General features: G+C 50.9%; 1 protein-coding gene across 3 annotated transcripts in view; it reads left to right on the top strand.

The window, feature by feature from the left end:
• Nucleotides 1-15719, top strand: part of LOC110504176 (connector enhancer of kinase suppressor of ras 1) — a 144211-nt gene that overhangs the window by 286 nt on the left and 128206 nt on the right. For all 3 annotated transcript variants that reach the window (XM_036962456.2, XM_036962458.2, XM_036962457.2), the window contains exon 2: nucleotides 5205-5362. In XM_036962456.2, coding sequence (XP_036818351.2) covers nucleotides 5205-5362 — 158 coding nt within the window. The remainder of the gene's footprint in view (nucleotides 1-5204; nucleotides 5363-15719) is intronic.

The raw sequence follows: 15719 nt of genomic DNA, 5'->3' as shown, positions 1-15719 counted from the left end.
GAAGTTGAATGGCCATTTCATAAAGTGATCGTAGGTTTTGTACTTTTGTCGACAAGGAGGACACGTTGACCAAAGCGCGAATAGGCCTACAATATTTCACGTCCTACATGTATCAGTTATTGATTATGTGTAACTATTGGAGTGTGCGGTTTTATTAAAGCATCCAAACGAGTCTAAATTACACCAAATACTGAGCTGTCATTTGCAGCGAGTAGAAACCGGACCAGTTACTCAACTGTTTCTGACATGATTAGAAACTACCACCATTTGTTACTACAGTTCAATCCTGTAAAGCTACACAGCTTCAAAGTTTCTTTCATTTGCTTGTAGGCTAATTTGCTTGCACATGTCATGGCAGAATTAGCAGAACAATCGCCACCTAATTGATGCAAATAATCGTGATAGAGATTTTTCAGGTAAACGTACTTTACTGTTAACATTTTAATCCAGTTTTTTTGGGAAAGTCTTTGTCTACCCACAAGCGCGGTTATCATTCGTATCGCGAAATGGCTACATACAGAGTAATAGACGTGCGTGCATTTGACAAACGGGCAATAAAACTGGACATTTGTTTGCAGATATTGTGTAACGTTTGTCTTTTTAATCCAATAGTGTTGTCGCTTACCAGGGGTGGGATATTGTCAATGTGGCTTTGAATGGATAGTAGCTGGGAAGCTTGATGTTTAATGACAGTTTGCGATGGAACACATACAATATGTACGTACTTTCAGAATTGATTGGCGGGCTACTGGTAGCTCGCGATCTACCTGTTCCAGACCCCCTGGTGTAGAACATGTGGTGATATGCTTTTTGTTGTACCAGGAAACAGAGAGAGATCTTAAACACTCCAGATTAGTCTTTGACATTTGAAAGCAACTCCTCCTCCAGTGTATGTTGTGTGGTTTGTACACTGCTCAAAAAAATAAAGGGAACACGAAAATAACATCCTAGATCTGAATGAAGTATTCTTGTTAAATAATTTTTTATTTACATAGTTGAATGTGCTGACAACAAAATCACACAAATTATCAATGGAAATCAAATTTATCAACCCATGGAGGTCTGGATTTGGAGTCACACTCAAAGTCAAAGTCCAGACCTGAATCCAATCTGTGGAAAGAACTGAAAACTGCTGTTCACAAATGCTCTCCATCCAACCTCACTGAGCTCAAGCTGTTTTGCAAGGAGGAATGGGAAAAAATGTCAGTCTCTCGATGTGCAAAACTGATAGAGACATACCCCAAGCGACTTACAGCTGTAATCGCAGCAAAATGTGGCGCTACAAAGTATTAACTTAAGGGGGCTGAATAATTTTGCACGCCCAATTTTTCAGTTTTTGATTTGTTAAAAAAGTTTGAAATATCCAATAAATGTCGTTCCACTCCATGATTGTGTCCCACTTGTTGTTGATTCTTCACAAAAAATACAGTTTTATATCTTTATGTTTGAAGCCTGAAATGTGGCAAAAGGTCGCAAAGTTCAAGGGGACCGAATACTTTCGCAAGGCACTGTAGCATTGTCTTGCATTAGGAGGAACCCAGGGCCAACCGCACCAGCATATGGTCCCACAAGGGGTCTGAGGATCTCATCTCGGTACCTAATGGCAGTCCGGCTACCTCTGGCGAGCACATGGAGGGCTGTGCGGCCCCCCAAAGAAATGCCACCCCACACCATGACTGACCCACCGCCAAACCGGTTATGCTGGAGGATGTTGCAGGCAGCAGAATGTTCTCCACGGTGTCTCCAGACTCTGTCACGTCTGTCACGTGCTCAGTGTGAATCTGCTTTCATCTGTGAAGAGCACAGGGCGCCAGTGGCGAATTTGCCAATCTTGGTGTTCTCTGGCAAATGCCAAACATCCTGCACGGTGTTGGGCTGTAAGCACAACCAACACCTGTGGACGTAGGGCCCTCATGGAGTCTGTTTCTGACCGTTTGAGCAGACACATGCACATTTGTTGCCTGCTGGAGGGCATTTTTCAGGGCTCTGGCAGTGCTCCTCCTTGCACAAAGGCGGAGGTAGCGGTCCTGCTGCTGGGTTGTTGCCCTCCTACGGCCTCCTCCACGTCTCCTGATGTACTGGCCTGTCTCCTGGTAGCGCCACAGTAAACCTTCTTTCCACAGCTCGCATTGATGAGCTGCACTACCTGAGCCACTTGTGTGGGTTGTAGACTCCGTCTCATGCTACCACTAGAGTGAAAGCACCACCAGCATGCAAAAGTGACCAAAACATCAGCCAGGAAGCATAGAGAAGTGGTCTGTGGTTGCCACCTGCAGAACCACTCCTTTGTTGGGGGTGTCTTGCTAATTGCCTATAATTTCCACCTGTTGTCTATTCCATTTCCACAACAGCATGTGAAATTTGTCAATCAGTGTTGCTTCCTAAGTGGACAGTTTGATTTCACAGAAGTGTGATTGACTTGGAGTGACATTGTGTGGTTTAAGTGTTCCCTTTATTTTTTTGAGCAGTGTATATCAAATGTTTGGCCTTTGGCTTAACCTCTTTGTCTGCATGGTAAATTGATGCCACCCTATCTTTTTCTAATTTGGGTTCAGATTGGACATTTGTACAGTGTCCTTTTGACTTAACTTACCCGCTGTCGACTTACCATTATGGCACCTGAGAACGCTGTGCTAATGCTTATTATAATGTAGCATTAGGATAGCTGGCTGCCCCCAGAGCTTGCAGCCGTCCACTTAGCTAATTAGACCGAAGCAAGCGAGTGCTGATACTACGTAAACAACCTGATGTACGACCAGTCATTATGATGGAGTCCCAGGCTGTTTTGAATGGCTGTCCGCCAACCTTTAAGTAACCCCACAGCCTTTTCATTTGATTAGCATTAGCACACCAATTAGCCGCGTGAACAGTTCCTGTTTTACCATGCGTGGAACAGGTAATTATTATAATTGGGTTACTACCGCAATACTTGACTAAGTAAATCATGAGGCATCCTCTCCTCTGTGATGAAATTAATGACAATGCTGATGGCCATGACGATAATGGCGATCAGTTCCGGCCCTAGCCTTTTGGTGGCCCTAAGCAAAATGTTGTTTGGAGGCCCCCCACCTCGCCGGCAAAACATTTTAAATGGCCCCCCTCTTGACGGCAGAGAGAGAAATTGAATTTGTAGAGTTTCTGGCAATTGTACACATTTTGCCATGGGGCGCAGAACATTTTTGCAGTTTTAAAGCAAGTTTGCTGACATTCTAAAAAAAAGTTGTCATGGGGCAGGAAGAAGATATGGCAATTTTAAAATCAATTTCATGCAATTCTACTCATTTTTTTTCATGGGGCGGTGAGAAAAATGTGCAGTTTTACAGCTAATTTCCTGCAATTGTACACATTTTGTCATGCAATGTGCCATGTTAATATGATATCTGAGTGAGAATGACTAATAAAATCAATGGGGGCCCCCTGGATGTCAGGGCCCCTAGCGGCTGCTTATGACAAGGGCTGGCCCTGACGGTGATGATGAGGATACAGATAATGACCCCGATAATGCTGTTGTGATATGGACAGAGATGGGTAACACTTTATTGGAGGGTCTGCTGGCTCATTTAAAAATGTGATTACTAGTTTAGGGCATTTCCATGTAAACGGACCTACGGGCACCAACATTTTAAAGTTCATGAGACCATGTCAAGTGAAAGCAAAGAGTCTATCTTTTTTAGAAATTAAGGCATATATATATATATATATATATATATATATATATATATATATATATATATATATATATATATAATTCATTTTTTAACCATTTGATTTCTGATCGAACAGATGGAAAAAGGGGTCTTAGAAAACATCTACCAGAAAGTCTTAAAGTGTATTAGAAATGGATCAAAACAATAATGTTGACGTAAAGACCCCTGGTAACTAATATCAAACACTTATTTTTCGTTTTTGATACATTATTTGCCTTTTTTAAGAAACCAATCATAGATGTCCGTTTCATAAGTTTGGTCAGCAAAGTACAGTAGGCCTACATTAGAAAACAGAGTAAAACACATCACAGTTGTGTACTCTACTGAGCTGTGCTGTACTCTACTGAGCTGTACTCTACTGAGCTGTGCTGTACTCTACTGAGCTGTGCTGTACTCTACTGAGCTGTGCTGTACTCTACTGAGCTGTGCTGTACTCTACTGAGCTGTGCTGTACTCTACTGAGCTGTGCTGTACTCTACTGAGCTGTGCTGTACTCTACTGAGCTGTGCTGTACTCTACTGTTCTGTGCTGTACTCTACTGAGCTGTGCTGTACTCTACTGAGCTGTGCTGTACTCTACTGTTCTGTGCTGTACTCTACTGAGCTGTACTCTACTGAGCTGTGCTGTACTCTACTGAGCTGTGCTGTACTCTACTGAGCTGTGCTGTACTCTACTGAGCTGTGCTGTACTCTACTGAGCTGTGCTGTACTCTACTGAGCTGTGCTGTACTCTACTGAGCTGTGCTGTACTCTACTGTTCTGTGCTGTACTCTACTGAGCTGTGCTGTACTCTACTGAGCTGTGCTGTACTCTACTGAGCTGTGCTGTACTCTACTGTTCTGTGCTGTACTCTACTGAGCTGTGCTGTACTCTACTGAGCTGTGCTGTACTCTACTGTTCTGTGCTGTACTCTACTGTTCTGTGCTGTACTCTACTGAGCTGTGCTGTACTCTACTGAGCTGTGCTGTACTCTACTGAGCTGTGCTGTACTCTACTGAGCTGTGCTGTACTCTACTGTTCTGTGCTGTACTCTACTGTTCTGTGCTGTACTCTACTGAGCTGTGCTGTACTCTACTGAGCTGTGCTGTACTCTACTGAGCTGTGCTGTACTCTACTGAGCTGTGCTGTACTCTACTGAGCTGTGCTGTACTCTACTGAGCTGTGCTGTACTCTACTGTTCTGTGCTGTACTCTACTGTTCTGTGCTGTACTCTACTGTTCTGTGCTGTACTCTACTGTTCTGTGCTGTACTCTACTGAGCTGTGCTGTACTCTACTAAGCTGTAATGTGCTCTACTTTGATATCCAAGCTCGTGAAACAGACTTGTTCAGATTTGATTTGATCCGGACCAACCAAACATTTGTTGATTAGTTGAATCAAGTGTGTTAGTTCTAGGGCAAAAAACTCAAATGTACACTAATGTAACTGCACATGTGTCACTTGCGTTTTAATAAAAGGTTGAAAAATGATACAATTATCCATGTGTGGTCTCCCTCCAGGTCTGGACGTCCCTCTCCAGCAGTACCCCTTCACAGAGTGGCAGGTGACTGGTTTGGAACTGCTGCAGCTCTCCTCCCAGGACCTGGAGCGTCTGGGCGTCCATAAGATTGGCCACCAGGAGCTCATCCTCGAGGCCGTGGAGAAGCTCTGCTCCCTGGTGAGGCCTGGGCTGTTGCTCTCTAGGGGCTGGATGGCTCATAGTGGTCCTCTATAGCCTAGTTGGTACTGTAGAGCGTGGTGCGTGCAACACCACGATAGTGGCTTCGATCCCCTGGACCACCCAAACATAAAATGTATGCATGCGTGATTAAGTCTAAAGCGTCTGCTGAATGGTATATGTTATTGCTATTATATATTGATAGAGGGCCCAAGACTAACTTGAGATATGCATAGAGTTGATGTCTTGGTCTAAACTAATTCCAGGAGATAATACAATTGTTTTGACATTCTTTGCATTTCACATTTTAATCAGGCACTATATTAATCTCCCATTACAGCTCCACTGCTTTCCAGGTGGTAATGGCTATTTGTGGAAGGAGGAGATTGGCAATAAAGTCCTGAACCCTCCCAAATCTGCCATTGACATCCATGCATTGAGGTTTCTTAAGTTAAGATTCAGCCTAGAAAGGCCATTTGCCATAGGGGATACTACTATACATTCTTTTTGGGTTTCTATAGTAGGCCAGGGCTGATGGTGACCATTTTTGTGTCTTTTTTTTGTTGTTGCGCTGATGGTGACTTTTTTTTCGTAAGTTGTAATCACTAATCTTGACATACTGCTCACCCGGGTACCAGGCCCTAATCCCCAACACTCGGAGGTGGAAAAGACGACGATATAGCTGGCGACGTGGGGAACCCTGATGAAACTATGGCGGCGAGTGAGTAAACCGCCTTTGCCCTCTGTTCTGTTGGCAAATGTACAATCCCTGGGGAACAAACTAGACAAACTCCGTTTGAGACTATCCTATCAATGGACCTGAAAAACTGTAATATCCTATGATTTACAGAGTCGTGGCTGGACGAGGACACAGTTAAAAATACATCTAGACTGGTTTTTCTCTGTATCGGGCAGGATAGAGCGGCAGCGTCTCGTAAACCTACATGTTTCAAGCAGACCACCAATTTAAAAGCAATGCTACCAAATACTAACAGTGTATGTAAATTACATTAAGTATCCATGTGAGGCCGTTTGTTAGGTAAAGCCAAGGTTGTATTCATTATGGAACACCGTAGCTAAACGCTTTACACTGGAAAACGAAAACAAGCTCTTAACGAACACAACCTTGGCTTTACCTAACAAACGGCCTCGTATGGATGTTCAATGTAATTGGACAATTTTAGGTAGTACCTCCCCCCAGTTTGGACAGTTTTCGTACACTTCGTGCCTACTGAACACCATTCTTCCAAGTATGGCATACAGTGGGGTATTTACAGCGGTACAGCACCATTTTCATTTGGGCAAAAGAAACAGACCTGTAGCAGAAGCAGAAACACTACTCTGGGCCTGTACCAGAACAAATAAGCAAATGGTTTTATTTATTCTTACAAGTACTCCTCTGACATTCACCAACTTTCTAGATTACACCAGAGAGTTGAGTTAAGTTCATGCTCCCTCTGGTGATTTAATATCCTTTCATTATTCTCTCACTTTGTTTGCAGTGAAGTGTGTGTGTGTGTAAGCGAGCGCTGTGTGTGTGTGTGTGTAAGCGAGCGCTGTGTGTGTGTGTGTGTAAGCGAGCGCTGTGTGTGTGTGTGTAAGCGAGCGCTGTGTGTGTGTGTGTAAGCGAGCGCTGTGTGTGTGTAAGCGAGCGCTGTGTGTGTGTGTAAGCGAGCGCTGTGTGTGTGTGTGTGTGTGTAAGCGAGCGCTGTGTGTGTGTGTAAGCGAGCGCTGTGTGTGTGTGTAAGCGAGCGCTGTGTGTGTGTGTGTAAGCGAGCGCTGTGTGTGTGTGTGTGTAAGCGAGCGCTGTGTGTGTAAGCGAGCGCTGTGTGTGTAAGCGAGCGCTGTGTGTGTGTGTGTGTGTAAGCGAGCGCTGTGTGTGTAAGCGAGCGCTGTGTGTGTAAGCGAGCGCTGTGTGTGTAAGCGAGCGCTGTGTGTGTAAGCGAGCGCTGTGTGTGTAAGCGAGCGCTGTGTGTGTAAGCGAGCGCTGTGTGTGTAAGCGAGCGCTGTGTGTGTAAGCGAGCGCTGTGTGTGTAAGCGAGCGCTGTGTGTGTAAGCGAGCGCTGTGTGTGTAAGCGAGCGCTGTGTGTGTGTGTGTGTAAGCGAGCGCTGTGTGTGTGTAAGCGAGCGCTGTGTGTGTGTGTGTGTGTAAGCGAGCGCTGTGTGTGTGTGTGTGTGTAAGCGAGCGCTGTGTGTGTGTGTGTGTAAGCGAGCGCTGTGTGTGTGTGTGTGTGTGTAAGCGAGCGCTGTGTGTGTGTGTGTGTGTGTGTAAGCGAGCGCTGTGTGTGTGTGTGTGTGTGTAAGCGAGCGCTGTGTGTGTGTGTGTGTGTGTAAGCGAGCGCTGTGTGTGTGTGTAAGCGAGCGCTGTGTGTGTGTGTAAGCGAGCGCTGTGTGTGTGTGTGTGTAAGCGAGCGCTGTGTGTGTGTGTGTGTAAGCGAGCGCTGTGTGTGTGTGTGTGTAAGCGAGCGCTGTGTGTGTGTGTGTGTAAGCGAGCGCTGTGTGTGTGTGTGTAAGCGAGCGCTGTGTGTGTGTGTGTGTAAGCGAGCGCTGTGTGTGTGTGTGTGTAAGCGAGCGCTGTGTGTGTGTGTGTGTAAGCGAGCGCTGTGTGTGTGTGTGTGTAAGCGAGCGCTGTGTGTGTGTGTGTGTAAGCGAGCGCTGTGTGTGTGTGTGTGTAAGCGAGCGCTGTGTGTGTGTGTGTGTGTAAGCGAGCGCTGTGTGTGTGTGTGTGTAAGCGAGCGCTGTGTGTGTGTGTGTAAGCGAGCGCTGTGTGTGTGTGTGTGTAAGCGAGCGCTGTGTGTGTGTGTGTGTGTAAGCGAGCGCTGTGTGTGTGTGTGTGTAAGCGAGCGCTGTGTGTAAGCGAGCGCTGTGTGTGTAAGCGAGCGCTGTGTGTGTGTGTAAGCGAGCGCTGTGTGTGTGTGTGTGTGTGTAAGCGAGCGCTGTGTGTGTGTGTAAGCGAGCGCTGTGTGTGTGTGTAAGCGAGCGCTGTGTGTGTGTGTAAGCGAGCGCTGTGTGTGTGTGTGTGTAAGCGAGCGCTGTGTGTGTGTAAGCGAGCGCTGTGTGTGTGTAAGCGAGCGCTGTGTGTGTGTAAGCGAGCGCTGTGTGTGTGTGTGTGTGTAAGCGAGCGCTGTGTGTGTGTGTGTGTGTAAGCGAGCGCTGTGTGTGTGTGTGTAAGCGAGCGCTGTGTGTGTGTGTGTAAGCGAGCGCTGTGTGTGTGTGTAAGCGAGCGCTGTGTGTGTGTCTGTGTAAGCGAGCGCTGTGTGTGTGTAAGCGAGAGCTGTGTGTGTGTAAGCGAGCGCTGTGTCTGTCTGTGTGTGAGCGAGCGCTGTCTTTGTGTGTGTGTGTGAGCGAGCGCTGTCTGTGTGTGTGTGTGAGCGAGCGCTGTGTGTGTGAGCGAGCGCTGTGTGTGTGTGTGTGAGCGAGCGCTGTGTGTGAGCGAGCGCTGTGTGTGTGTGTGTGTGTGTGTGTGTGTGAGCGAGCGCTGTGTGTGAGCGAGCGCTCTGTGTGTGTGTGAGCGAGCGCTCTGTGTGTGTGTGTAAGCGAGCGCTGTGTGTGTGTGTGTGTGTGTAAGCGAGCGCTGTGTGTAAGTGAGCGCTGTGTGTGTGTGTGTGTAAGCGAGCGCTGTGTGTGTAAGCGAGCGCTCTGTGTGTGTGTAAGCGAGCGCTCTGTGTGTGTGTAAGCGAGCGCTGTGTGTGTGTGTGTAAGCGAGCGCTGTGTGTGTGTAAGCGAGCGCTGTGTGTAAGCGAGCGCTGTGTGTGTAAGCGAGCGCTGTGTCTGTGTGTGTAAGCGAGCGCTGTGTCTGTGTGTGTGTGTGTAAGCGAGCGCTGTGTCTGTGTGTGTGTAAGCGAGCGCTGTGTGTGTGTGTGCGAGCGCTGTGTGTGTGTGTGAGCGAGCGCTGTGTGTGTGTGTGAGCGAGCGCTGTGTGTGTGTGTGAGCGAGCGCTGTGTGTGTGCGAGCGCTGTGTGTGAGCGAGCGCTGTGTGTGTGAGCGAGCGAGCGCTCTGTGTGTGTGTGTGAGCGAGCGCTCTGTGTGTGTGTGTGTGTGTGTGTGTGTGTAAGCGAGCGGTGTGTGTGTGTAAGCGAGCGCTGTGTGTGTGTAAGCGAGCGCTGTGTCTGTGTGTGTGTAAGCGAGCGCTGGGTCTGTGTGTGTGTGTAAGCGAGCGCTGTGTGTGTGCGAGCGCTGTGTGTGTGTGTGTGTGTGTGTGTGTGTGTAAGCGAGCGCTGTGTGTGTGTAAGCGAGCGCTGTGTGTGTGTAAGCGAGCGCTGTGTCTGTGTGTGTGTGTGTAAGCGAGCGCTGTGTGTGTGTGTGTGAGTGAGCGCTGTGTGTGTGTGTGTGAGCGAGCGCTGTGTGTGAGCGAGCGCTGTGTGTGTGTGAGCGCTGTGTGTGTGGTGTGTGTGTGTGTGAGCGAGCGCTGTGTGTGTGAGCGAGCGCTGTGTCTGTGAGTGTAAGCGAGCGCTGTGTGTGTGAGCGAGCGCTGTGTCTGTGTGTGTAAGCGAGTGCTGTGTCTGTGTATGCGAGCGCTGTGTGTGTAAGCGAGCGCTGTGTGTGTAAGCGAGCGCTGTGTGTGTAAGCGAGCGCTGTGTGTTTGTGTCTAAGCGAGCGCTGTGTGTGTAAGCGAGCGCTGTGTCTGTGTGTGTGTGTGTGTAAGCGAGCGCTGTGTCTGTGTGTGTGTGTGTAAGCGAGCGCTGTGTGTGTGTGTGTAAGCGAGCGCTGTGTGTGTGTGTGTAAGCGAGCGCTGTGTGTGTGTGTGTAAGCGAGCGCTGTGTGTGTGTAAGCGAGCGCTGTGTGTGTGTGTGTGTGTGTAAGCGAGCGCTGTGTGTGTAAGCGAGCGCTGTGTGTGTGTGTGTAAGCGAGCGCTCTGTGTGTGTGAGCGAGCGCTGTGTGTGTGTGTAAGCGAGCGCTGTGTGTGTGTGTGAGCGAGCGCTGTGTGTGTGTGTGAGCGAGTGCTGTGTGTGTGTGTGAGCGAGCGCTGTGTGTGTGTGTGAGCGAGCGCTGTGTGTGTGTGAGCGAGCGCTGTGTGTGTGTGAGCGAGCGCTCTGTGTGTGTGTGTGAGCGAGCGCTGTGTGTGTGTGTGTGTGTGTAAGCGAGCGCTGTGTGTGTGTAAGCGAGCGCTGTGTCTGTGTGTGTGTAAGCGAGCGCTGGGTCTGTGTGTGTGTGTAAGCGAGCGCTGTGTGTGTGTGTGTGTGCGAGCGCTGTGTGTGTGTGTGTGTGTGAGCGAGCGCTCTGTGTGTGTGTGTGTAAGCGAGCGGTGTGTGTGTAAGCGAGCGCTGTGTCTGTGTGTGTGTAAGCGAGCGCTGGGTCTGTGTGTGTGTGTGTAAGCGAGCGCTGTGTGTGTGTGTGTGCGAGCGCTGTGTGTGTGTGTGTGTGTGTGTGTCAGTGAGCGCTGTGTGTGTGAGCGAGCGCTGTGTGTGTGTGAGCGAGCGCTGTGTGTGTGTGTGTGTGTGAGCGCTGTGTGTGTGGTGTGTGTGTGTGTGTGTGAGCGAGCGCTGTGTCTGAGTGTAAGCGAGCGCTGTGTGTGTGAGCGAGCGCTGTGTCTGTGTGTGTAAGCGAGTGCTGTGTCTGTGTATGCGAGCGCTGTGTGTGTAAGCGAGCGCTGTGTGTGTAAGCGAGCGCTGTGTGTGTAAGCGAGCGCTGTGTCTGTGTGTGTGTGTGTGTGTGTGTAAGCGAGCGCTGTGTGTGTGTAAGCGAGCGCTGTGTGTGTGTGTGTGTGTGTGTAAGCGAGCGCAGTGTGTGTGTGTAAGCGAGCGCAGTGTGTGTGTGTAAGCGAGCGCAGTGTGTGTGTGTAAGCGAGCGCAGTGTGTGTGTGTAAGCGAGCGCAGTGTGTGTGTGTAAGCGAGCGAAGTGTGTGTGTGTAAGCGAGCGCAGTGTGTGTGTGTAAGCGAGCGCTGTGTGTGTGTAAGCGAGCGCTGTGTGTGTGTAAGCGAGCGCTGTGTGTGTATGTAAGCGAGCGCTGTGTGTGTGTGTAAGCGAGCGCAGTGTGTGTGTGTAAGCGAGCGCAGTGTGTGTGTGTAAGCGAGCGCAGTGTGTGTGTGTAAGCGAGCGCAGTGTGTGTGTGTAAGCGAGCGCAGTGTGTGTGTGTAAGCGAGCGCTGTTTGTGTGTGTGTAAGCGAGCGCTGTGTCGGTCTGTGTGTGTGTGTGTAAGCGAGCGCTGTCTGTGTGTGTGTAAGCGAGCGCTGTGTGTGTGTGTGTGTGTGTAAGCGAGCGCTGTGTGTGTGTGTAAGCGAGCGCTGTGTGTGTGTGTAAGCGAGCGCTGTGTGTCTGTAAGCGAGCGCTGTGTCTGTGTAAGCGAGCGCTGTGTGTGTGTAAGCGAGCGCTGTGTGTGTGTGTAAGCGAGCGCTGTGTGTGTAAGCGAGTGCTGTGTGTAAGCGAGCGCTGTGTGTGTGTGTGTGTGTGTAAGCGAGCGCTGTGTGTGTAAGCGAGTGCTGTGTGTGTGTAAGCGAGCGCTGTGTGTGTGTGTGTAAGCGAGCGCTGTGTGTGTGTGTAAGCGAGCGCTGTGGGTGTGTAAGCTAGCGCTGTGTGTGTGTGTAAGCGAGCGCTGTGTCTGTGTGTGTAAGCGAGCGCTGTGTCTGTGTAAGCGAGCGCTGTGTCTGTGTAAGCGAGCGCTGTGTCTGTGTAAGCGAGCGCTGTCTGTGTAAGCGAGCGCTGTGTCTGTAAGCGAGCGCTGTGTCTGTGTAAGCGAGCGCTCTGTCTGTAAGCGAGCGCTGTGTGTGTGTAAGCGAGCGCTGTGTGTGTGTGTAAGCGAGCGCTGTGTGTGTGTGTGTGTAAGCGAGCGCTGTGTGTGTGTGTGTGTAAGCGAGCGCTGTGTGTGTGTGTGTGTAAGCGAGCGCTGTGTGTGTGTGTGTGTAAGCGAGCGCTGTGTGTGTGTGTAAGCGAGCGCTGTGTGTGTGTGTGTAAGCGAGCGCTGTGTGTGTGTGTAAGCGAGCGCTGTGTGTGTGTGTAAGCGAGCGCTGTGTGTGTGTGTAAGCGAGCGCTGTGTGTGTGTGTGTAAGCGAGCGCTGTGTGTGTGTGTAAGCGAGCGCTGTGTGTGTGTGTAAGCGAGCGCTGTGTGTGTGTGTGTGTGTGTGTGTAAGCGAGCGCTGTGTGTGTGTGTGTAAGCGAGCGCTGTGTGTGTGTGTGTGTAAGCGAGCGCTGTGTGTGTAAGCGAGCGCTGTGTCTGTGTGTGTGTGTGTGTGTGTGTAAGCGAGCGCTGTGTGTGTGTAAGCGAGCGCTGTGTGTGTGTGTGTGTGTGTGTAAGCGAGCGCAGTGTGTGTGTGTAAGCGAGCGCAGTGTGTGTGTGTAAGCGAGCGCAGTGTGTGTGTGTAAGCGAGCGCAGTGTGTGTGTGTAAGCGAGCGCAGTGTGTGTGTGTAAGCGAGCGAAGTGTGTGTGTGTAAGCGAGCGCAGTGTGTGTGTGTAAGCGAGCGCAGTGTGTGTGTGTAAGCGAGCGCAGTGTGTGTGTGTAAGCGAGCGCTGTGTGTGTGTAAGCGAGCGCTGTGTGTGTGTAAGCGAGCGCTGTGTGTGTGTAAGCGAGCGCTGTGTGTGTGTGTAAGCGAGCGCTGTGGGTGTGTAAGCTAGCGCTGTGTGTGTGTGTAAGCGAGCGCTGTGTCTGTGTGTGTAAGCGAGCGCTGTGTCTGTGTAAGCGAGCGCTGTGTCTGTGTAAGTGAGCGCTGTGTCTGTGTAAGCGAGCGCTGTCTGTGTAAGCGAGCGCTGTGTCTGTAAGCGAGCGCTGTGTCTGTGTAAGCGAGCGCTCTGTCTGTAAGCGAGCGCTGTGTGTGTGTAAGCGAGCGCTGTGTGTGTGTAAGCGAGCGCTGTGTGTGTGTGTAAGCGAGCGCTGTGTGTGTGTGTGTGTAAGCGAGCGCTGTGTGTGTGTGTGTGTAAGCGAGCGCTGTGTGTGTGTGTGTGTAAGCGAGCGCTGTGTGTGTGTGTGTGTAAGCGAGCGCTGTGTGTGTGTGTAAGCGAGCGCTGTGTGTGTGTGTGTAAGCGAGCGCTGTGTGTGTGTGTAAGCGAGCGCTGTGTGTGTGTGTAAGCGAGCGCTGTGTGTGTAAGCGAGCGCTGTGTGTGTGTGTGTAAGCGAGCGCTGTGTGTGTGTGTAAGCGAGCGCTGTGTGTGTGTGTAAGCGAGCGCTGTGTGTGTGTGTGTGTGTGTGTGTAAGCGAGCGCTGTGTGTGTGTGTGTAAGCGAGCGCTGTGTGTGTGTGTGTGTAAGCGAGCGCTGTGTGTGTGTGTGTGTAAGCGAGCGCTGTGTGTGTGTGTGTGTAAGCGAGCGCTGTGTGTGTGTGTGTGTGTAAGAGAGCGCTGTGTGTGTGTGTGTGTAAGCGAGCGCTGTGTGTGTGTGTGTAAGCGAGCGCTGTGTGTGTGTGTAAGCGAGCGCTGTGTGTGTAATCGAGCGCTGTGTGTGTGTGTGTGTGTAAGCGAGCGGTGTGTCTGTGTGTGTGAGCGAGCGCTGTGTGTGTGTGTGTGTGAGCGAGCGAGCGCTGTCTGTGTGTGTGTGTGTGTGTAAGCGAGTGCTGTGTGTGTGTGTGTGTAAGCGAGCGCTGTGTGTGTGTGTGTGTGTAAGCGAGCGCTGTGTGTGTGTGTGTAAGCGAGCGCTGTGTGTGTGTGTGTGTAAGCGAGCGCTGTGTGTGTGTGTGTGTAAGCGAGCGCTGTGTGTGTGTGTAAGCGAGCGCTGTGTGTGTAATCGAGCGCTGTGTGTGTGTGTGTGTGTGTGTGTGTGTGTAAGCGAGCGGTGTGTCTGTGTGTGTGAGCGAGCGCTGTGTGTGTGTGTGAGCGAGCGCTGTGTGTGTGTGTGTGTGTGAGCGAGCGCTGTGTGTGTGTGTTTGAGCGAGCGCTGTGTGTGCGTGAGCGCTGTGTGTGTGTGAGCGAGCGCTGTGTGTGTGAGCGCTGTGTGTGTGTGAGCGAGCGCTGTGTGTGTGAGCGAGCGCTGTGTGTGTGTGTGTGTGAGCGAGCGCTGTGTGTGTGTGTGTGTGAGCGAGCGCTGTGTGTGTGAGCGAGCGCTGTGTGTGTGTGAGCGAGCGCTGTGTGTGTGTGAGCGAGCGCTGTGTGTGTGTGTGTGAGCGAGCGCTGTGTGTGTGTGTTTGAGCGAGCGCTGTGTGTGTGCGTGAGCGAGCGCTGTGTGTGTGTGCGTGAGCGAGCGCTGTGTGTGTGTGTGTGAGCGAGCGCTCTGTGTGTGTGTGTGCGTGAGCGAGCGCTCTGTGTGTGTGTGTGTGTGCGTGAGCGAGCGCTCTGTGTGTGTGTGTGTGTGTGTGTGTGTGTGTGTGTAAGCGAGCGCTGTGTGTGTGTAAGCGAGCTCTGTGTGTGTGTGTGTGTAAGCGAGCGCTGTGTGTGTGTGTGTGTGTGTGTAAGCGAGCGCTGTTTGTCTGTGTGTGTGTGTGTAAGCGAGCGCTGTGTGTGTGTGTGTGTGTGTAAGCGAGCGCTGTGTGTGTGTGTAAGCGAGCGCTGTGTGTGTGTGTAAGCGAGCGCTGTGTGTGTGTGTGTAAGCGAGCGCTGTGTGTGTGTAAGCGAGCGCTGTGTGTGTGTGTGTGTGTGTGTAAGCGAGCGCTGTGTGTGTGTGTGTGTAAGCGAGCGCTGTGTGTGTGTGTGTGTAAGCGAGCGCTGTGTGTGTGTGTGTGGAAGCGAGCGCTGTGTGTAAGCGAGCGCTGTGTGTGTGTGTGTGTAAGCGAGCGCTGTGTGTGTGTGTGTGTGTAAGCGAGCGCTGTGTGTGTGTGTGTGTAAGCGAGCGCTGTGTGTGTGTGTGTGTAAGCGAGCGCTGTGTGTGTGTGTAAGCGAGCGCTGTGTGTGTAATCGAGCGCTGTGTGTGTGTGTGTGTGTAAGCGAGCGGTGTGTCTGTGTGTGTGAGCGAGCGCTGTGTGTGTGTGTGTGTGAGCGAGCGAGCGCTGTCTGTGTGTGTGTGTGTGTGTGTGTAAGCGAGTGCTGTGTGTGTGTAAGCGAGCGCTGTGTGTGTGTGTGTGTAAGCGAGCGCTGTGTGTGTGTGTAAGCGAGCGCTGTGTGTGTGTGTGTGTGTGTGTAAGCGAGCGCTGTGTGTGTGTGTGTGTGTAAGCGAGCGCTGTGTGTGTGTGTGTGTGTAAGCGAGCGCTGTGTGTGTGTGTGTGTGTAAGCGAGCGCTGTGTGTGTGTGTGTGTGTAAGCGAGCGCTGTGTGTGTGTGTGTGTAAGCGAGCGCTGTGTGTGTGTGTAAGCGAGCGCTGTGTGTGTAATCGAGCGCTGTGTGTGTGTGTGTGTGTGTGTAAGCGAGCGGTGTGTCTGTGTGTGTGAGCGAGCGCTGTGTGTGTGTGTGAGCGAGCGCTGTGTGTGTGTGTGAGCGAGCGCTGTGTGTGTGAGCGAGCGCTGTGTGTGTGTGTTTGAGCGAGCGCTGTGTGTGCGTGAGCGCTGTGTGTGTGTGAGCGAGCGC

Source organism: Oncorhynchus mykiss, chromosome 25 (assembly GCF_057628025.1).
Source record: "Oncorhynchus mykiss isolate SJ-2025 chromosome 25, ASM5762802v1, whole genome shotgun sequence".
NCBI classification, from domain to species: Eukaryota; Metazoa; Chordata; class Actinopteri; order Salmoniformes; family Salmonidae; genus Oncorhynchus; species Oncorhynchus mykiss.
The sequence above is the reverse complement of the archived record's forward strand: the minus strand, read 5'-3'. Positions and strand labels throughout refer to the sequence as shown.